This window comes from Capra hircus, chromosome 3, assembly GCF_001704415.2.
Source record: "Capra hircus breed San Clemente chromosome 3, ASM170441v1, whole genome shotgun sequence".
NCBI lineage: Eukaryota > Metazoa > Chordata > Mammalia > Artiodactyla > Bovidae > Capra > Capra hircus.
This window is the reverse complement of record NC_030810.1, coordinates 88,776,399-88,797,805: the sequence shown is the minus strand read 5'-3', so window position 1 is coordinate 88,797,805 and position 21,407 is coordinate 88,776,399. Positions and strand designations below refer to the sequence as shown.

Sequence of the window (21,407 nt, the reverse complement as noted above, 5' to 3'; positions counted from 1 at the left end):
GGCGGTAGAACCTGTGTCTGATGAGAGCCTTCTTCCTGGTATATAGTCAGTGCTCCCAGTTCCTCCCCCACCCAGTGTGATATTCTTATCTAGTCCCTGAGTAAATAAATGCTGAGGCTTCTCCATGCTGTGAACATCCCTCCACCCCTTCTTTCTGTCTTCTTGCTGAGTGTTCCTAGCTCTGTGCTTCCTCTTGGCCCATCTCACTTCCTGAAACATCACTAAAGAGCGTTGCTTATCTTGATGGAGCTTGGGTAGCCCTCCAGGGGCAGGGGAACTAAGAGCAGCTGCACTTTCACATTCCGTCACAGAGAACTGTCCTCCCCAGACTTCTGCAAGCTTGGAGATGTGTGGCCTGTGTCAGGGCTGGAAATGATGGCCCTGTGATGGAATCTCTCTAAGGAGACAGGGTGCCACCAGAGAAGAGAAGGAATGGGTGAGTTGTGAGTTCTGGACGGTGGCTGGACCTCTGGCAGGATGTGTGGCAAGAGCTAGGTGGACTGGCCCACACGGATCTTGCTGGCACACTACTCACCTGGGAAGCTTCTCCTGGAAAACGAGATGCCTGTCAACAGCACTGCCGTGTCCTTGACCAGTGTCACCTACATCACTGTGGAGATCCTCATCGGGCTCTGCGCCATAGTGGGCAACGTGCTGGTCATCTGGGTGGTCAAGCTGAACCCCAGCCTGCAGACCACCACCTTCTATTTCATTGTCTCCCTAGCCCTGGCTGACATTGCTGTCGGGGTGCTGGTTATGCCTCTGGCCATTGTCATCAGCCTGGGTGTCACAATCCACTTTTATAGCTGCCTTTTCATGACCTGCTTGATGCTGATCTTCACCCACGCATCCATCATGTCCTTGCTAGCCATTGCTGTGGACCGATACCTGCGGGTCAAGCTCACAGTCAGGTAACTTGCCTAAAGGGAAGTGGTGTTGGGTGGTGATAGAAGTGCCTGGGAAATGCAGCTACAAGTCCAGATCCAAGACTTTTTAAGTGGAAACAAATCCAAATTGGCCTCTGAGCTCAAAAGTGGTTCTTTTCACTATTTGCTATGTGAAGCGTTTAGCAATGATAAGCAGAGACTTGGGAACAAGGAATGAAGGAATCCTCCAATCCCCTCTACCCCACTGATACAGGAGTACCTGCTCCATATCCCCTGGGGCAGGGGCTAAAGATGATAAAAACTTGATCCATCTTTAATTAGTGAAAAATGCTCTTGATTATTAGAAATGATAGAAACATGCTAGATGATAAGATAAGCTGAGAGAAAAAAAAAAAAGAGAGGAACTGGTGGTTCTGTCCTTTACAAATGTAGGCTATTTTAAAGTTATTGTAATTTTGCTTCCTCTTCCATAATGCGAAGGGGACCAAAAAAGTTCTCCATTGCAGAAAGTAGCAACAACTTTTCGTGTGACCATGTGAACAGAACAAACTGCCAAATGAATAATTCCCCGGGTGTCCTGAATCACACTGGTCTCTTGTTGCTCCTCTCTTCTCTTGGGGAAAGAGCATGGTGAAGGAGCTACCGATGACTTTGGATACAAACAAGCATTACTTCAAATCTCAGATCTTGAGGTCTGATCTTGGGCAAGTTATTTAACTTTCTGTGTCTTAGTTCTTCAGCACGGTGTAGCAATGCTCTGAACTCAGACTGTCCTCCATTCAATTTCAGCTCCCCCACTTTTAGCTTCTACAAGTTGTTTGTCTGTTTCATTTTTTTCACCCATAGAATGGGGATAATACTCGCACCTTCCTGGTAAGGTCAAGTGAGTTAGCACACGTAAAGCTCTTAGAAAAATGTCAACGAAGAGTCTGTGCTCAGTAAATTGTAGCTGTCGCTACTCTGATTTTCACCATTACCAACAATGAGATGGAGATTGTCATAAAAATAGTCCCGGTTTGTCATGAGGTTTCATTGAGAGAAAGTCTACTGAGAACATAGCCAGTACTTAATAAAATCCACTTTCTTCTTGTAGTCTGTGTAGCATGTTATCAGGATGAATAGTTTAAGGAGAAATGGTGACTTCTGATTGGGTGAGTCTTTTAAGGTCCTGGAAGAACTTCAACACAACTTTTGCAGCTCCATAGACTCTAACTCAAACACCAAGTGTTTGAAAAGCATAGAGAAGCAGGGACAGGCACAGATAGAGGGGAAGTGTGGGAGAGGCAGAGTCTAAATGATGGATGTCAGCATGACAGGCAAAAAAAAATAGTGCAGAACGCAGCAGGCAAACATGCTTTGAGCAGATTATTTCTTCTCAGGTAGATGATCCTAGGAGACTTCAGTAACTCTTACCTCCCAGGAACTGAAGAATTCTTGGGCTGGAAATGGCGCTGTGAGAGGGGCATGCAAGCCCCAATTGCTGGGAACATGTTGTTGCTGTTCTTTAGTCATTAAGTTGTGTCTGACTCTTGCAACCCTCTGGGTTGTAGCCCGCCAGGCTCCTCTGTCCATGGGATTCCCAGGCAAGAATACTGGAGTGGGTGGCCATGTCCTTCTCCAGGGGATCTTCCTAACCCAGGGATCGAATCTGCATTTCCTACATGGCAGGTGAATTCTTTACCACTGAGCCAGTAGGGAAGCCCCTGGCAACATACTCCTGACGTATTGTAGATTGTACTTCTTTAGAAAAGTGCCCAGAGAACTTTGCTGGGTTTTTCTCTGCTCATCTTGTCCTCATATCCAGTAGAGTTTAGTTGAAATCACCATAGAATCCCAACAGTCCAGCTCCATGCCCCTCCACCCATTAGCAATTTCTACTGTGAACTCACTGACTCTCTTCCATGCAAACAGATACAGAAGAGTCACCACGCAAAGAAGAATATGGTTGGCTCTGGGCCTTTGCTGGCTGGTGTCATTCCTGGTGGGATTGACCCCCATGTTTGGCTGGAACATGAAACTGAGCTCAGCAGACGAAAACCTCACCTTCCTACCCTGCCGATTTCGTTCGGTCATGAGGATGGATTACATGGTCTACTTCAGCTTCTTCCTGTGGATTCTCATTCCCCTGGTTGTCATGTGTGCCATCTACTTTGATATCTTCTACATCATCCGGAACCGACTCAGTCAGAACTTTTCTGGCTCCAAAGAGACAGGTGCATTCTATGGACGGGAGTTCAAGACAGCCAAGTCTCTATTACTGGTTCTTTTCTTGTTTGCTTTGTGCTGGCTGCCTTTGTCCATCATCAACTGTATCCTCTACTTTGATGGGCAAGTGCCGCAGATTGTGCTGTACCTGGGGATCCTGCTCTCCCATGCTAACTCCATGATGAACCCCATCGTCTATGCTTATAAAATAAAGAAGTTCAAGGAAACCTATCTCTTGATCCTCAAAGCCTGTGTGATCTGCCAGCCCTCTAAGTCCATGGACCCAAGCACTGAGCAGACTTCTGAGTAGCTATCCATGAAAGATGGCTGTCCATCTCATTGACCTTCAGATTCGGCATTGATACTTGAGGGCCTTTCCACCTGGGTTGGGGCTCTCATGTCTTTGATTCCTTCTACTGATGTGGGAAGCATTTGGCTGGCTGCCTCTATGTCCTTCCCAATGTCCTCTTTCTCTAATTCATTTTTTTTTATGTCCGTCTTTTCTGGACACCTCCTTTTCAGGATACCTCTCACTTGAGGACAATGCTCCATTGTCACTGCTACGTGTCTTCTCCTCGAACAGAAGTTATGGAATCTGAAGGATGCTTCAGTGACTTACTGACAAAAAGGGACTGATCGGGCTTGACGTGATGGTGACTCAGTTCGGCTTCACTGTGGAACTAAGCAGAGGACCCTGCTCCCAGCAGTTGCCTGGGAGATGAGGGAATGCAAGGACTGACTGGCGTTTAAGGGGGACTTAACTTTCTGGATTCAGCTGTAAATGTATTGAGTGAATAAAAGATAATAACTAACTTTCTTATAACTCTTTGCTGAGGGTCAGGGTCACTTGGGGCTAGAAGACCCAGCTGGCTGCTCCTGGCACTCAGCCTGCTTGCTCTGTGATGCCATGTGACACCTTCTCCTATAAATACTGTGTAAATTCTGGGACCCTCACGCCTGGCCCCAGCACACTCTGCTCCTTTTTCCTGGGCTGATCAGAGTACTTGTCAGCTTTCTGAACCATTCATCAAGGGTTAGAGAAGAAACAATTCTCTCTTAGACTCAAATTATTTCCTCTGGTATTTTATTTTAATAGGAATAATGGGAGAGGGGCAAAAAGAGACACCAGACAGCTATTAATATTTGTTGAGCATGTTCTATATACTTCCCTAGTGGTTCAGACAGTAAAGAGTCTGCTTGCAAAGCAGGAGACTCGGGTTCGATTCCTGGGTCAGGAAGATCCCCTGGAGAAGGAAATGGCAACCCACTCCAGTATTCTTGCCTGGAAAATCCCATGGACAGAGGAACCTGGTGGGCTACAGTCTAAGGGGTCACAAAAAGTCGGACACGACTAAGTCGAACACTTTCACTTGCTATGTACTATTTTACATGTGTTCTCCCTTTTGGTCCTGATTGTCTTTAAGGTGCCATCCTCACTACCATCTCTATTTTGCAGAAGAAAAAACTGAGGTGCAGAGAGTTTAAGTAACTTGTCCGCAATCACATAATTAATCAGTATGAGCACCAGGATTTCAAGGCAGCCCTGCTTTATGGGAGAACCCAACATTCTTGCTACCTATCCTTAGACATGCAGCGGGACTTGCAATTTCTACAAAGCCCAGACTCTTAGTTCACCTTATATACAATTATCAGAATCACGAGTACGAGCTATGGTTTGTATACTTGAGGACTGCTGGTTTTTTTTTTTTTTTGCCTTAGTTGCTGTTTCCTGCTGGGACACCAGACAGGAATAGAATGCTAGTCATGTCCTTTGGGCATTGTGTGTGGCCCTGGAATTTGGAGGTGGCTCTCTGATTAGGCAGTCCAAATTTGCAGCTGTGGACTCTCAGTCCCAAGTCAATACAGTATGTATATTAACGTGATGAGAACAGCAAGCTGGAGATTTCAGTTAAACCACATCGGAGAGGATAAGTGTACCGAAAATGTGCTTCTTATTAATTCTCAACTAGTCCTGAGAGATTATCTTGACCCTAATCTTAGGCCAGAGCCTGATAACCATATTTATCTTGTTAACATTTCACTTCAGGGAAGTGTTCGTGTGTCTCCTTTTGTCAGCCCAGGCAGAATCAGCACTGTCTGGGATGTTTAAAGTTCTCTACTAATGCCAAACCCAGCTGGTCACCCCAGTCACCTACTTCCTGGTACCATTCACACTCCTGTGTTAGAGGAAGAAGACTGGAACGCCCACCCCCATTCCTGAGGGTCCCTGGATATAGAAGGGGACTTTGTTCCCGACAAGATCCCCATCAAACTTTTTGGGGGATCTTTTTTGTTTCAAAAAAGCAAGTCTCTGCCACCTCCAATTTTTTCTTAATGGTATCCCTTTGTTTGATTTCAGCCTTTTCCCCCTGAATTAATTGTTATGGTTTAGTGAAAATGCTCCTCCAGGATGAGACCTTGGGTTTACTCAGGGGCGATGAGTATTTCTGGCACACTGGTCTGCCAACAACTCACCTTTGCCTAATTTAAGACTTGAGGGACATGCTGGTTAGATCTCAGCCTCTAACCCAGTTGCTGTAGCAACATTTGACCTATGCCTTTTTTGGAAGACTTGATTTAAAGGAACTGTTTCTCTCAAAAGAAGGCAGCAGTCTGTCCTGAGTCATGTGGTATCATCAGAAAAGCTGCAGCTCCTGAGTTTCAGAAAAACTTTAATTTCCCTCTTTTCTCCTCCCTTCCTTCTCTCTCTTTTCCTCTCTGATATTCATTGCTTAGTAAACCCACTGAAGGCTTGTAGGAAGTCATATCTTGGGAGTCAGTGAGAATCTCTTGAGCTCAGGGGCTCTCCCAGCTCAGAAGAGGCCTTTCAGTAAAGTATCTTTGGGCGTGAACTCAAAAAAGATGAAGCAAGACTCACCGGTGAGGAGTTGGCCTAGACGTAGTGAGAACCACCCTGGTTTCAGGTTTAGAGATTAGCGTCACAGGAGTTTCCCCATGTCTGTCTCCTGGCTCCTCCCTTCAGCTAAACATTCTCAAAGGTGGCTGTTAGGCTTGCATTTTAAAGGAAAAGGTAAAGAGACCACTCAGACAAGATCGAGGTTTGCCTCCTCCTTCTCCTCCACACAGATTCACTGGACCAAATGTAGATGTTGAGTAGCTCGCTTATTTACCCGATTTTTTTCTTTTTATTAACAGTAGAAATTAGTGAAGGCCAACAAAATGAGAACAAATGAAGGCTATTTATTCTGAGCTTTCTAGAGAGAAGGAGTCAGCCACTAAGATTTAGTCACTAGGCCATATCTGACTCTTTGTGACCCCATGAGCAAGAATACTAGAGTGGGTAGCTATTCCCTTTTCCAGGGGATCTTCCCAACCCAGGGATCGAACCCAGGTTCCCTGTATTGCAGGCAGATCCCTTAGCCTCTGAGCCACCAGGAAACCATTGCCCATTGCTCTCTGACAGAGTCTCAAAGGCAGGAGAAGAGTGGGATGGTTTCTAGGGGAAGAAAGAAGGCTTCAGGTGCACCCTGAGTGGAGACCATTGGTCTGCGGAGACCGCAGTGGGCTGACTAAAAGTGGGGCATCCTGCGTGGTGAGTTAGGGTTGGTCTTTAGTTGGAAGCAGGACAAAACTTAGGGATGCTGTCATTTATTCATCTAGCCCTGGCCATGTGGGTCCAATTGTTACAGGAATTATTGTTTGGCTTTCTGGATTGTTACTAGAAATAATGGTCTGACTTCCGATCTGTCTGGTTTATATCAGGCTGGCTTCCTGGGCCAGTTACTATAGATAAGGGGCTGGTTTCCTGGGCTGGTTGTGGGCCAGACTTCTATTTTTATATATGGTTTGGCCATGGTCCACTTGTATCTTCTGTTTCTTAGAACTAAATGCACGTTTTCCACAGAAACTCTGCCCTTACTTACTACAATGGGTATGATGGGAATGAGAAAAGTCGGGTTGCGTCTTGCCCCGGCCACCCGGTGGGCATGGAGTATGTAAAGTCTCTTTGTAATCTCTGAAGTGCTCTACAGTTTTGCAGTCTTGTTACTACTGAGGAAGCATCATCGAGTGATGGACAGCAGTTTTTTCTTTCAGATTTAGCATTAGCTCATGGTGCTCATGGTGGCTATGGAGAAGGCAATGGCAGCCCACTCCAGTACTCTTGCCTGGAAAATCCCATGGACGGAGGAGCCTGGTGGGCTGCAGTCCATGGGGTCGCGAAGAGTCAGACACAACTGAGTGACTTCACTTTCACCTTTCACTTTCCTGCATTGGAGAAGGAAATGGCAACCGACTCAATCCCAGGGATGGCGGAGCCTGGTGGGCTGCCGTCTATGGGGTAGCACAGAGTCGAACACGACTGAAGTGACTTAGCAGCATGGTGGCTATAGTAGCTGTATGAATTTAAACTTAGCCTTATTTAAACTAAGCCTCAATTTTTCTTATTTTAAAAGTGAGACCAGTAATATCTGTTTCAATGTTTTGCTTGTTTTCTTGCTTTTTACTTTTTATTATGAAAAATTTCAAACACACACAGTGGAGAGACTAGAATAGCAAAGGCTCGTATAACTATTATCTTGCTTTAATAATGATCGGCTCACAGCCAACCTTGTTTCATTAATGGCCCCTCCCCACTTGACCTGATTATTTTGAAATTTTGGACATGAAATTATTTCATTTGTAAGCATTTTGGTTTGTATTTTTAAAAGGTATTTAAAAAATGTAGCTTATTCTTATTACCTGTTTACTTTCTTATTTACATATCAAATAGAGTGAAAATTAATTCTCCCCCTAAGAGGGAGCAATAGAACTAATTATACCAAATAATAGTCAGAATGCTAATAGATGCATCTGTTTATTCTCTGCACTCTGAGCCTGTCATTGCTTTAGAATGTTACTTTTTCATGTCTTAGGTATTTTCCTGATATCTGTGCACAATCTTCTTTGGTTAGCACTTTCTTTGGTTTCACGGTACAAGCTCTGAGCAATTCTGAATGTTTTACATGTGGGTTTTCTCAGAGATAAGGGCATACTTAAAGAAACCCCACAATATCAATATTAATTATTGATTGTGATTTAATGAAACACCCCTAAACTTGGAGGCTTAACATGATAATTCTTTATTATCTCTTGTAGTTTCGATGGGTCAGGAATTCAGGAGCATCTTGGTTGGGCGGGTCATGCTTGAGGTCTCTCACAAAGTTGCTGGGTCTGCATTCATCTGGAGGTTTGATGGTGCTGGAGGATTTACTTTCAAGGTGGATTGTCTATGTCTAGCAAGCTGGTTCCTCTCCTCATGGCTTTTCCACAGTTCCACTTGAGAGTCCCCACAATGTGGCAGCTGACTTCTGAAAGAAAGCAAGCAAGCAGTACAATGTCTGCGGCGGAAGCTGCACCTCTTCTATGATCTAGCCTTGGAAGCCATATGCCATCACTTGTGCCGTGTTTTATTGATCACCTGGGCCAGCCTTGATTCAAGACTGGAGGGAGTCACACAGCGGCATGTGTATCAGGAGCCATCTTAGAGGCTGGCTATGACAGTGCCATTATCACATCTGAAAAAAGTGTAACAGTGTTTCCTTTTCTTTTATTCTCACTTGAAAAAATTCTTTCTTAATTGGAGGAAAATTGCTTTACAATGTTGTGTTGGTTTCTGCCATGCAGCAATGAAACTCAGCCACAATTATACATATACCACCTTCCCCTCTCCCCACTCCGCCTCTCTGGGTCATCACAGAGTGCAGGCTGGGCTCCCTGTGTTATACAGCGATCTGTTTTACACATGGTAGTGCGTACATGTCGATGCTACTTTCTCCAGTGGTCCCACTCTCTCCTTCCCCCACTGCGTCCACAACAGTGATTTTTTAATATCATCATCTGTCTAGTCACTATCCAAATTTTCTCAATTGTTTGCTTCTGTCAGGACCCAAAATCCAGAATTTTCTCCTATTACTAAGTTCCATATATTACAGTTTGTTAGTATGTTTCTCTTGCATGCATACTCAGTTGCTTCGGTCATGTCTGACTCTTTGCAACCCTATGGACTGTAGCCCACCAGGCTCCTCTGTCCATGGGATTCTCCAGGCAAGAATACTGGAGTGGGCTGCTGTGCCCTCCTCCAGGGAGTATGTCTCTCAAGCCCCTTTGGATCTATAGAGTGCTGCTTCATTTTGTCCCCCTGGCAGTTTAATTGTTGACCTCACAAAGGTTTCTTGAGGAATAAATGAGGCAATATAAGCAAAATCCCTCCCATGATGCAGGCCTGCTGCTGGCCCAATGCTGACTTGGTGCGAATAGAGAAAGGCTCTCCTTGCTCAGGAGCGGACATTATTGAAAACCTGGACAATCACCACATCCAACCCTTGAGGAGAAGTGCTAGCTCTGGGTGTGATACATAAGCATTCAGCTTAAATTCACCTGAGCGTGGTTCCATAATTCAAACTTTAAAGATCAGTAGCCAGACCATATGGGCCCCATGTGGAATCAGGGGAAGCATCTATCGCATGGACAGCCTTGATGTGTCCCAAGAAGGCTTTCAAGATGTCTGCAGGCTGCAGCCTGGCTCTTGATGCCCCAGAACCCACACTTTCACCTGCTCACCTGCTCCGGTTGCCAGCATGTCTGCTTCAGGCTCTACCCTCTCACCACATTCCCTGGATGAGGCTGCAGTGTTCTCCTGGAAGGCAGGATAGTTATGAATCTCCTTATTGGTCTTCCTCTCAGCTAAATAGGAATTGGGCCTCCAAGAGTGGTGAACAAGACAAGAGGCCTGACCTTGATGGTACCTGGACCACTGTGCAGGACAGGGCATAGTTGCATAGACGAAGGTGTGCCAGTGATGGTTTCGATTCATGTGCCCTGAGTGTGCCTGGTGTGCCAGAGAAGACGTATCCAGGAGGGAGAGCTCTTCTGGGTTTTGGGCTCTACCAGGGAGCCCAGAATTTTATCATTTTACTCTGTAAGTAAGCTTATGTCTGCAAATGGCTTCCCCCTGCTGAAGCGCCCTTGTGCAGTGCACAACAAGGATACCTGTACATAGCGGCACTTCTTGGATTAACTGGTTGGTCCTTCTTTTCCCTGGTCTCTCCAAACAGGATAAAAGCATCTTCAACTCAAAGATATCTGTTTCCTTTAAACAGATCCAGGATTCCTAAGGCCCCTGGGTCCATCTGGTCATCCCAGTTGAAGATTCACTTCTTTCCAGTCATGAGGCTCTTCATTCTGCTCTCTTTGACTGTCTTTTCAGGTAAGAGATGGGGAAGGATCATCTCCAGACCTCCAAGCTTCCCAGAGGCTGTGCATCCTAACTCTAAACTTAGTGCTTTTCCTTTCCTTCCTGGAGTTCCTGCTTATTAATAAGTGCAAGCCACCGAAGGAGCTGGATGGGAAAATAAAAGGTGGTGAAATAATACATCTTGTCCAAATTAGTCCTTGTTCTTCAATCTGATAAGAGGGTTGTGGGGAATTTGAAACCCTCAGCTAAAATGAGGGCCCTGTATTCTCAGCGTAAGTTCCCCTTCCCTTTCCCCTTCTTCTTTTAAAAACATTTGTGCTGATATATGAGGATGGGACTTCCCTTTTCCTGCACATACCTGACCCCAAAGACGAGAAGGTCAGAGGACCAGGCTGCCCCCAGCTCTGCCCTCCTCCAGCCTTGTGATCTCTGAAGTTACTGCATCTCTCTCTGGGTCAGCATCCAGGCTGGTAGACTAACTATCACGTGATCTTTCTCATGGGGTCCATATGAGAACAAAATATCATAGCCTATCAAGTGACATCAAGACACGAGTCTGCTCCGTGGGCTGGTCACACCCACTGCAGGCTATTCTGGAGGCGGCACGGAGGGGCCCCAAGGCACATCTGGAAGGCTAAGGGAGGGCTGGGCTCTCTTAGCCATCTCATCTCCTTGGTCAAACACTTCCCCAGCCACCGTCAAGCTGGATGAGGCCTGTATGACTTCCTTTTTATGAACATCTTGAGATGACAGAGGTGCCCACATCAGTCTGGCACAGAGGAAACATGAAGTTCTTAGCCCCTGAGGATAGAGCAGAACCGGATGCCTCTGTCTTCAGTCCTGGACAGCCAGCAGAAGCCTCAAAACTGCCTTACTTCTTATTTTTCTAAATTTTTAAAAAAATTTTATTGAAGTATAGTTGATTTGGGGCTTCCCTGGTGGCAGTAAAGAATCGGCATGCAATTCAGGAGCTGCAGGTTCGATCCCTGGGTTGGGAAGATCGCCTGGAAGAGGGCATGGCAACCCACTCCAGTATTCTTTCCTGGAGAATTCCGTGGACAGAGAAGCCTGGTGGGCTACAGTCCATGGATCACAAAGAGCTGGACACAACTGAGCAACTAAGTGAACACACACACACACACATATATTTTTTTCAGATTCTTTTTCATTATAGGTTATTACAAGATACTGAATATAATTCCTTGTACTATGCAATAGGACTTTGTTATTTAGCTGTTTAAGTATACTAGTGTGTATCTGTTGGTTCCAAACTCCTAATTTTTTTCTCCCCCCTGTCCTTTCCCTTTTGGTAACTGTAGTGTTTCCTATGTCTGTGAGTTTGTTTCTGTCTCAAACCTCCTTACTTTCCTTTCAAGGGTGCCAAGGTGAAGTGGGGCAGGGAGCAGGAGCTAGGGGCAGAGAACCTTCTAACAGTAAGCCTCAGGCTCTTCAACCCTCCCCCCAAACAACATGAGTGGCCTCCTGAAGCCTTTCAGAGGGGCATATGTATTCTACCTGCTCTTAGAGCAGGGAAAAATTTCTTCTCCACGTTTGCTGTGTTAGTTTGCCACTGCTGCTGCTAAGTCGCTTCAGTCGTGTCCGACTCTGTGCAACCCCAGAGACGGCAGCCCGCCAGGCTCCCCGTGTCCCTAGGATTCTCCAGGCAAGAACATTGGAGTGGGTTGCCGTTTCCTTCTCCAAGCTAGGCCTCCTATAACAAAGCCGGACTGTGTGGCTGCAACAATAGACGTTTGTTTCCTTACGGTGATGGAGGCTCAAGTCCAAGATCAAGCTGCCAGCAGGTTTGGTTTCTCCCGAGGTCTCTCCTTGGCTTGCAGGGGCCACCTTCTCACTGTCCTCACAGTCACCCCTCTGTTATCTGTGTCCTGATCTCCTTTTCTATTAGGACACCAGCCAGCTTGGATTGGGGCCTATTCTAACGACCCTGCTTTAACTTCATTACCTCTTTAAATGTTCTAAATCCACATACAGTCACATTCTAAAGTACCGAGTGGGGCTTCCACAGTGGCTCAGTGGTTAAGAACTCACCCGCGAATGCAGGAGACACGGGTTCCGTCCCCCATCTGGGAAGGTCCCAAATGCTGTGAAGCAATGCAGCTTCTCCTGAGCCTGTGCTCTCGAGCCTGGGAGCTGGAACTACCTAAGCCTGCATGCCCCAGAGCCCGTGCTCCACGACAAGAGAAGCCGCCACAGTGAGAAGCCCGAGTACCGCGAGAGACTAGCCCCTGCTCACTGCAACTAGAGAAAGTCCACATGCAGCAATGAAGACCCAGCACAGCCAAAAACAAATGAATAAGACTTTTTTAAAAAGCACTGGGTGGTTACCACTTCAGATATAAATTTCAGGGGAACGCTGTTCAACCTCTTAACAGTTAGTTGCCAACCCCCAAACAGGCAAAAATCTGCCTCCAATGCTTTCATCAATTTTCCTCCAGGGTACAGGGGCTGAGATGTGTTTAAAAGAACGATGGTGTTTGTCTGCGTGTGTTTTCACAGATGCCATGGTCATGGACGAGAAGGTCAAGGAAAGCTTTGTGCTGGACACAGCTTCCGCCATCTGCAGCTACGACACCCACTATAAAGACCACCCCAAGTACTGGTGCCGAGGCTATTTCCGGGACTACTGCGACATCATCGCCTTCACACCCAACAGCACCGACCGCGTGGCCCTGAGGGACACAGGAAACCAGCTCATCGTCACTGTGTCCTGCCTGACCAAGGAGGACACAGGCTGGTACTGGTGTGGCATCCAGCGTGACTTTGCCAGAGATGACATGGACTTTACAGAGCTGGTTGTGACCGATGACAGAGGAGCCGTCGCTGACAGTTTCTGGTCCGGGCAAGGTAAGGAACCGGTCGTGGGTCTAACTGGGGGTGACCCACGGAGGTGGGTGGGAGCTGGTGAGGGAAATACTCATTGAGCACCAACTCGGTTCTCTGGGTTAACCTGGTCCCTCTCCCCCTCCAGAGTTGGGTGGCTGCTGACGGTGCTGACGATTAACTGGGAATCTGTGGGAAGAGGAGGGTGCCTGGGCCCCAGGGGTGCTCTTAAGGACCTCTCTCCCCTCACAGCCATCTGATTTGGGTGGCTCACCGGTGTGAGAACTTTGCCTTGCGAACAAGAATCTTGAATATTCACTTCTTGAGAGGTGGCTGAGGCTGTAAAAAGTGGACTAGGCACCTGGCCAGGCTTCCCAGGTGGCACCGGTGGTAAAGAACCCGCCTGCCAATGCAGGAGACATAACAGCCGCAGGCTCGATCCCTGGGTCTGGAAGATCCCCTGGAGAAGGGATCTCCACTCCAGTATTCTTGCCTGGAGAGTCCTGTGGACAGAGGAGCCTGGTGGGCTATAGTCCATAGCGTCGCAAAGAGTTGGACATGACTGAAGCGACTTAGCAAGCACACAGGCACCCGGGCAAGCACCCTCAAAAATTGCGCACTTAAATAATTTTATGATATACAGAGATGAGTATGGTCCAAGAGGTCAATGTTTTCTTTTAAGGGGTACACTTTGCTCCTGGAGGCAGCTGGAAGGGCGTGGGTGGAGGAACCTGGAGGGGCAAGTCTGTCGAAGCCAGTATGTTGCTCCTTTGGGCCAGGCAGAAGGGATAGGGGCTCCATTTGCTCCCCAAAGTCCTGTTCAAGGTTGAAAACCTCCCTTTACACCAGAAAACCTCTCTCAGGCACATTGCTCTACCTTTTTTTCCTTCTTTTTTTTCCCCCCTCCTGTGGCTTCTCCTATTTCCATTTCTAGAAGGGATGTCTTGGGCTCCCTGGTGGCTCAGTGGATAAGACTCTGCCTGCCAATGCAGGAGACACGGGTTCGATCCCTGGTCTGGGAAGATCCCACAAACCGTGGACCTGGCACCACAGCTACTTAAGCCCATGAGCCCTGAAGCCAGTGCTCTGCAACAAGAGAAGCCACTGCAATGAGAGGCCCACGCACCTCAAATAAGAGCAGCCCCCACTCGCCGCAATTGGAGAAAAGTCCTCACAGCAACGAAGACCCAGCCCAGCCAAAAATAAATAAATAAACACAAATTAGAAGGGAAATCTTTTTCCAGCTTCATCAGAGGACAATGCCATTAGGAAAACATAGCAAAGGGCATAAGGGAGGCTCGGGGAAGCCTCCTCCTGATACTGGAGAGCCTTGCTCACATTTGACCAGCTGGTAATTTCTTTGGCACACATCTCACTGAAAGTGTGACATCCTTCACATCCACTGTGTTTCTACTTTGAGTGGTTCTGCTTTTACTTAAGTGTTGTAGTCTGTCCTGAGTTTTAGGCTCAGGATGAGAGAAGTCCCATGTAAATGAGCTCCTCAGTTTAAATGAAACACAGACACACCCCATCCCCTGATCTTCTCATACGGGGCAAGGCGGGTGACTGTGGTGGCCCTTTTCTTGCTGGGTTTTGATAGGTGTCAGAAACACAGCGTGGCAATCATGTTGCCAACTGATCAGTTCCTTAAGGACAGGACTGGCACTCTGGTGCCTCTGACAGTCCCCTCTCACAGCTGTCAGCCTCTCTAACCAAGGGCCATATTTAGTCAACGTGCAAATCTGGAAAAGGTGCCCTTCCTCCCAGTGCATGGAACTCAATGGCAGGGTATATGGTTTGGCAAACAATGTATGGGCTGGATTTCAGCCCTTCCTTGTTCCATCCTCCTTCTGCCTTGTGTGGGCTTTCCCGATAGCTCAGTTGGTAAAGAATCTGCCCGCAATGCCAGAGACTCCGGTTCGATTACTGGGTCAGAAAGATCCTCTGGAGGAGGGATAGGCTATCCACTCCAGTATTCTTGGGCTTCCCTGGTGGCTCAGCTGTAAAAGAATCCACCTGCAATGTGGGAGACTTGGGTTCGATCCCTGGGTTGGGAAGATCTGGAGAAGGGACAGCTATCCACTCTAGTATTCTGGCCTGGAGAATTCCATGGACTGTATAGTCCATGGGGTTGCAAAGAGTCGGACACGACTGAGTGACTTTCACTCACTCTGCCCTGTGCAGGTGAACATAACCCAGTATTCCCCCAGGGCACTCACTTCCTGGAGACTGAGAGAGGGGTACGCAGAGGCGCAGAGATGCAGAAGGTAAAGGCAGGGCCTGAGGTTGGGCCTCATTTGACTCTCAACAAATCCTTTCTGACACAGACCTATCGGGCAACAAGAACAGAAGCTGCAGGGCTTCCAAGGTTGTCCACAAGGCAGATCACTCCAGGTGAGCAACTTTAAGGGGACAAGTGGACTTTGGGTGGGCAGTAGCAATGCAACACGGCTGTGGGTTTGCACCCTCTGCTTTCCAGCTGCGTATTGTTTCTCCTCTTTTGAACTATCCATCTTCAGTGTGACTGTTTGCTTTCTTTTGAAAGAATACAGTTTAGGACTCTTGATTGCAAGCAGCAAAAATGCCCTCTGGCTACTTTGATTAAAACAGAGATTTCATCATGAGGAGAAAGCAGTGTCTGAGGAAATGCAGGGGCCAAGATGTGGCCGCACTCAGAAATGGGGAGCATCATCAGGATTTCTCTCTGTCTTCAATCTGCTTCTCTTTTGCGTGTTTGCTTCTTCTCTCTCCCTACTGCCCTCTTATATTCCTTTTTTTTTTTTTTTTCTGCCCTGGGAGAAGATAGTCCACTTGTAGCTGCTGAGTTTCTTTCCTCCTGTTCCCCCAGCCTAAGACCGCATCTTCACATTCCCATGTTAGTCTCCAAGGAGGGGGCTGGGCCTGGCTTGGTGTCAGACAGCCACCCCAGGTCCAATCATGTATGATCATGTGTGATCTGGGGGAGATGGGTGCTCTAAAAGAATCTGGTTTCCAGGGGCTGCTGGAACTTGGTGGGAGCAGGGGCTGGGAGAGGGGATGGGTCCCAGGAAAGGGGATCCTGAGCAGAGAACCTAAACGTGGTTTCTTCCAAGAGATATGGATACTGTCTGTGATTCCTTCCAGGATGTTCATTCTCATCATTTGCATACTGATCACGGGCTTAGCGCTCATCTCCATATTCAGTCGTTTGTCCCGAAGGAGGAGAAACCAAAGGAACAGAACGGGTAGGTCGAAGTTTGGGGCAGGGGTGGTGGAAATTGAGGAAAATGAACGGGGTCAAGGAACAGTTCTCAAATGGGTGAATGCGACCCTCCTCCTATTGCCTGGGCCCCCAGATTCCCATGCAGCCTGCCCACGGGCTGAGGGCAATTCTGTTTCATGGTCACAAAGGCACCCTGAGAGGTGGCAGAGAGCACTGTGGAGGCATGTGCAGATCAGGGAGGAGGGGGACTGAGACACTGGGGAGCTTCTGGGGCACCCGGGCAAGCAGGCGTAGAGAGGTCTCCTTGAGAAGAAGGGCTGGGAGCGGTTGGCAGTGGAAAAGGACAAGCCCAAGAGGAGTGGCCCTTAGGCTTTGTGCCTCCTTCTTCCCTTGGGCGATTGCAGGTAAAGGCCTAACGAGAAACCAGAAAACCAGCCAAGCTTCTGCGAGCCCCACGCCGCTGGTAAGTTCCCTCCTTGACTCTTCTATCTTGGGTTCCATACCCACTGCTCCCTGAGCTGCAGGGCTCCCTGTTCCTAAACATAGGAACTGTGTTCAGAAGAGGGTGTGTAGATATGCCCATCTTTCCTGTGGGGCCGCTTCAGAGAAGCCAGAATCCCCAAGGCCACCAGGTGGGGAATCGGCTAACCTCTCAAGTGGGCGCAGGGTAGAGACAGCATCAGACCCAAGCGCCACTAGTTGGCTAATAGGTTTTTGTTTGTTTTTATGCTCAGAAGCCACAGAAATACCTTGGGCAATGGAGAAACTGTGGGCATAACTATAAAACAGACTCCAACCTCCTCTGGGTATGGAAATGTAGAAAACAACATTTTAGAGAACGAGAGTACACAAAGAAACCAGAAGCATCTGTTGATGAAACACAAGGGTCTACAGCCAGACAAATCTGAAACCCAAAGCTTGGTGCTAACTTGGCTGTGGGGCCAGAGCAGGAGCTCTAAGGATTCAAAGCAGTGGCTCCCATAGCATTCCTGGCTTTTTGCCACCTAAGAGCTGTGGAGGTGTGGGATATAGACAAAGCAACATCTTGCTTGGTTTTGCCAAAGATCACACCTTTTGGGGGGCTTCCCAGGGGTCTTAGTAAAGAATCCGCCTGCAATGCAGGAGACTTGGGTTTTAATCCCTGGGTTGGGAAGATCCCCTGGAGAAGGAAATGGCTACCCACTCCAGTATTCTTCCTGGAGAATCCCATGGGTGGAGGAGCCTGATGGGCTACAGTCCAGTTCAGCTCAGTTGCTCTGTCGTGTCTGACTCTTTGCGACCCCGTGGACCACAGCACACCAGGCCTCCCTGTCCATCACCAACTCCCAGAATTTACTCAAACTCACGTCCATTGAGTCGGTGATGCCATCCAACCATCTCATCCTCTGTCATCTGCTTCTCCTCCCACCTTCAATCTTTCCCAGCATCAGGATCTTTTCCAATAAGTCAGTTATTCGCATCAGGTGGCCAACGTATTGGAGTTGGGCTACAGTCCAGGGGGTCCAAAAGAGTTGGGCATAATCAAGTGACTAAACACACACACACGCGCTTTGGGACACAATTGGAGTCTAGGTTTTTGCAAAAACCATTTTCACCTCTTTAAGGCATGACCTAGGGCAACTTATTACTTGTCTGTTTATTTCTGTATAAGTTGAGGACCCCATACTCCCCAGGATTTTTTATTCATTCACTCATTCATTCATTCAATAAACAATGACCATATCAGATTCTGGAATACACAGCTGAGTCAAAGAAATAGCATCTATCTTCATGGAGCTTATGAAGTAGAGTGGGAGATAGGCAAACCATCTCAGACACACGCTCACACACACACACACACACACACACGTGAAATTGTCAACTATAAGTACTCTAAAGGAGAGATGCATGGGCTATGAAAGTTGAGGCAACGGAACCCAACCCAAATTCTTATCTAGCAGGGCATTGTACAATCTGGTTTAGCCACGGCAAGCTTCCTCACACTCAGGCAATGGGAATGTGCAGCCTGGGTCAGGGTCTCTTCTGGGCTCTGAAGGAGTCAGCTGCATTTGTGTCACCAGAGCTTGGTGAGAGTTGAACGCAGGCCCCACGCACCAAGCTTTGCTGCCAACTAGCTGATGACCTTTAAATTATGACATCTGATTTTTGCTCTGAAAACAAACTTTGGTGTTGGGCCCCTGTGAAGCCCCTATGATCGAGTTTCCCACTTTTGCTGCAGAAACACCCAGCAGAGGTAGGCAATAAATCTCAATTCAATTCTTCTTTTCTATTTCCAACAAAGCAGACAACTCTTTGACGTCCCTTCCACATGTCCTGACTCCAAAGGCAATGGCTCACACTGAACAGATGGGGCTGAAGATTTCTTTTATTATTAAGTTCATAAATAAAATGATGTTACAGCAGAATCACCGTGACAACTGGCCCACAACTTGGGGACTGATTCTGATCTCAGGTGTTCTGAAGGCCCCTCTCACCTCACCAGCGATCATTTGCAGATAGGTAAGAACAGACCCAGTCAGGGGGTTGTGCTCGGCCACTCCTGAGCAACACCACAGTCAGATAACATCTCAAGATCTTAGTTCTAATGCAACTAAGTCAAAAGTGAAGAAGAGGGCCAGATCTTGATCAGGGGGCCAGAAGATCACTTCTGCTGTATTCCTTAGCCAATAAATTTCTGACCCAGTGTTGAATGAACTCCAAGGTATGACTAACTTCTCTCAGGATATCACTGGGAAAGTATTTCCAGAAAAGTTTGTTTTAAAGTATAATATTCCAGTTTACTTCTGAATTAGTATTCCATGCTGTTCTACCCAAAGAAAGGGAGAGAGGCTACATCACAGGTTCTCAGAGTCTCTTGGCTCAAAGATTGGGAAACTGCCACCGGTTTGGGAAACTGTATGGGGAACCAGACTGAATGGACACTGCTTCTGATCAGTAAGAAACCAAAGTGTGATAAGAGAAATATCCATTCACATCAGGAAACAAATCGAGACAAGGGCATCAGTAGTTGTGGGTGTAAGTGAGGTGATTCTGTCACGAATGCCAGGATTACCTACACTCCTAGCTTCCACCTGCACGTCTACACCTCTCTCCCCCTAGAGTGTGTCTCCTGCTTTTCAGACCCTGGAATCTCCCCACTGCTTCTGCTGCCCTCATAAAATCCCTGCTCTTCCAGTCCCTCCTGAGAGGGTTTTGGCCAGTCTCCATGCTCAGGACACACAGTGGCGTCCCGTCTGGGCAGGCCTGGGACAGGGTTCTATATACACCTGCACGTTTAGGTCCAGGCTCTCACAGAGTCTTTTAAGAACACAGTTCCTTCAGCCCTAAGCCTTCTCTGCATAGGTAGGGAACCCAAAGCTACTCAACAAGCAGGCTGATGGGAAGAGTAGGGAGGGGGACCCCATTCCTGCCACCCTCTGAATGCCCACTCAGCCAGTCCCTTCCCTCCCCAGTCCCAGATAAAACAACATCAAAAGTCCGAATCCTTCTCCTGTGGCCATGTGTTAAATTTGCACAAAGAAGCCACTAGCCCACTGGTTTTGCAAACAGCAATCCATCCTTGGGACTTCCCTGGTGGCTCAGACGGTAAAGCGTCTGCCTGCAATGTGGGAGACCTGGGTTCGATCCCTGGGTCTGGAAGATTCCCTGGAGAAGGAAATGGCAACCCACTCCAGTACTCTTGCCTAGAAAATCCCATGGATGGAGGAGCCTGGTGCAGGCTACTGTCCATGGGGTCGCAAAGAGTCAGACATGACTGAGTGACTTCACTTTCACTTTAATCCATCCTTGGCTGGGTGGGTTAGGACATCCTACTACACAAGGCAAGAGAGCAGACCCCAATTTTCCATGACAGATGAAGACATCCATAGACATCTTGGAAGATGCACACTTACCTATCTGGAAAACTATTTCCTTTGGGAATCCTACAGGTTGGTTCTGGTTCCACGGTTGAGTTCACAGCCTGTTTTCTCCCCATACCAAAGACTTGTTGAATCTGTGGTCAATTATTTACTCATTTCGTCTTTCAGCAAGGCTAGTTGTGTGCCACTTTTCATGATAGGGAGACAAAAAAATCAAGACTTTGTAAATGCAGGGTTGTGCTGTTAAAATTAGGAAGTTTCAATAAAACAGGGAAGAGGAATTAATCTGACGTTTCATGTATTGGGTGGCCATAGGACGCTGGTTATACATCTTCTTGCAAGCTGTTCATAAGGTACTGGCCCTGAACTGGAAAGCTGATGTGGCTTCTAACTTCAGGGTTGGTAGAATTGTTTGAAGTCTGCACAGTTTCAGGTGAAACTGAGTCCTCCCCTACCAACACAGCCAGCACGGGGGAAAGGGCATTCCTGCGCTCTGCTGCCCTCGTGCGGCCGACCGCCCTGTGGCACTGCTATCTCTTCCCAAGACTATTTCCCTAAACCGGCTCTCCACAGAGGGAGCCCTTCCTTTATCAACTCTCACTTCCTCTATCTTCCCCTCAATATCCAGCTGTCAGGAGCAGCTGCTCCATCTGAGAGCGAACATACTCCCTAGAATAGATCATCTAACTTGACCTTTCTAGTTTCTCTGCCACTGAATGGGGTCTGGGACAGCTTGCGGTGGAGGCCAGAAGCAAGGAATTTGAAGTCAGAGGGTTTAAATTTTGTTCTGTTGCTCACTAGCTGGGAGACACTGGGTAAATTATTTCATTTCTTTGAACCTTAATTTTCTTACCTTGATTCTCAAAAATATTACTTAATGTATTTTTAAGAGAGATTTGTAGAAAAAACTTTCCTCCCCGTGGACTGAGCTCCGTTGGTGGGCACTCCTTAGTGAGGGACGCCCCCGCAGAGTGGAGTGATTTGTCTAATGAGTCTGGGAGTAGGAACCAGAAGTGACTGCTCTGCCCTTCCCCTTCCTTTTTTAATCCCTTGGGTGCAGATTTCAAGAGCACACGGTATCTTTCGCAACTCCTGAGGGCAGTTGAGCTGCCGTTTGGGTTGTGGGGAGGGGCAGGGCTTACTTGCCTTAGTGCATGGAGTTCAGGGTTCTGCAGCTATGGGTTTATGCTTATATTTTCCTATGTTTGTAATAAAGA

At 47.5% G+C, this 21,407-nt stretch overlaps 1 protein-coding gene and 1 long non-coding RNA gene across 4 annotated transcripts; one reads left to right on the top strand and one right to left on the bottom strand.

The window, feature by feature from the left end:
• Nucleotides 228-19,954, top strand: ADORA3 (adenosine A3 receptor). Of its 2 annotated transcripts, XM_013962543.2 has the most exons (7): nt 228-911; nt 10,193-10,299; nt 12,805-13,152; nt 15,456-15,522; nt 16,252-16,352; nt 16,735-16,793; nt 18,612-19,954. In XM_013962543.2, the coding sequence occupies exons 1-7, from the start codon at nt 562-564 to the stop codon at nt 18,624-18,626; spliced, it is 1,047 nt and encodes a 348-aa protein (XP_013817997.1). In that variant the 5' UTR covers nt 228-561; the 3' UTR covers nt 18,627-19,954. The 2 variants fall into 2 exon arrangements, with proteins under 2 accessions (XP_013817997.1, XP_013817996.1); XM_013962542.2 differs by lacking the exons at nt 10,193-10,299; nt 12,805-13,152; nt 15,456-15,522; ... (1 more) ...; nt 16,735-16,793; nt 18,612-19,954 and adding an exon at nt 2,799-3,914 and having other exon boundaries at nt 308-911.
• LOC102177579 lies at nt 8,157-21,407 on the bottom strand. 2 transcript variants are annotated; one of them, XR_309878.3, is made up of 3 exons: nt 20,224-21,407; nt 9,654-9,729; nt 8,157-8,401 (listed from the first exon to the last, which is right to left on the bottom strand). It is a non-coding gene; the product is annotated as an uncharacterized LOC102177579 (long non-coding RNA). The 2 variants fall into 2 exon arrangements; XR_001295473.2 differs by lacking the exon at nt 9,654-9,729.

What these genes read in the sequence shown, in the direction of transcription:
- ADORA3 (XM_013962543.2), top strand. Translation starts at nt 562, where the DNA reads ATGCCTGTCAACAGCACTGCCGTGTCCTTGACCAGTGTCACCTACATC. An exon ending in CTCTTTGACTGTCTTTTCAG is followed by an intron (nt 10,300 to 12,804) that starts GTAAGAGATGGG and finishes GTGTTTTCACAG; the next exon opens with ATGCCATGGTCATGGACGAG. An exon ending in CACAAGGCAGATCACTCCAG is followed by an intron (nt 15,523 to 16,251) that starts GTGAGCAACTTT and finishes GATTCCTTCCAG; the next exon opens with GATGTTCATTCTCATCATTT.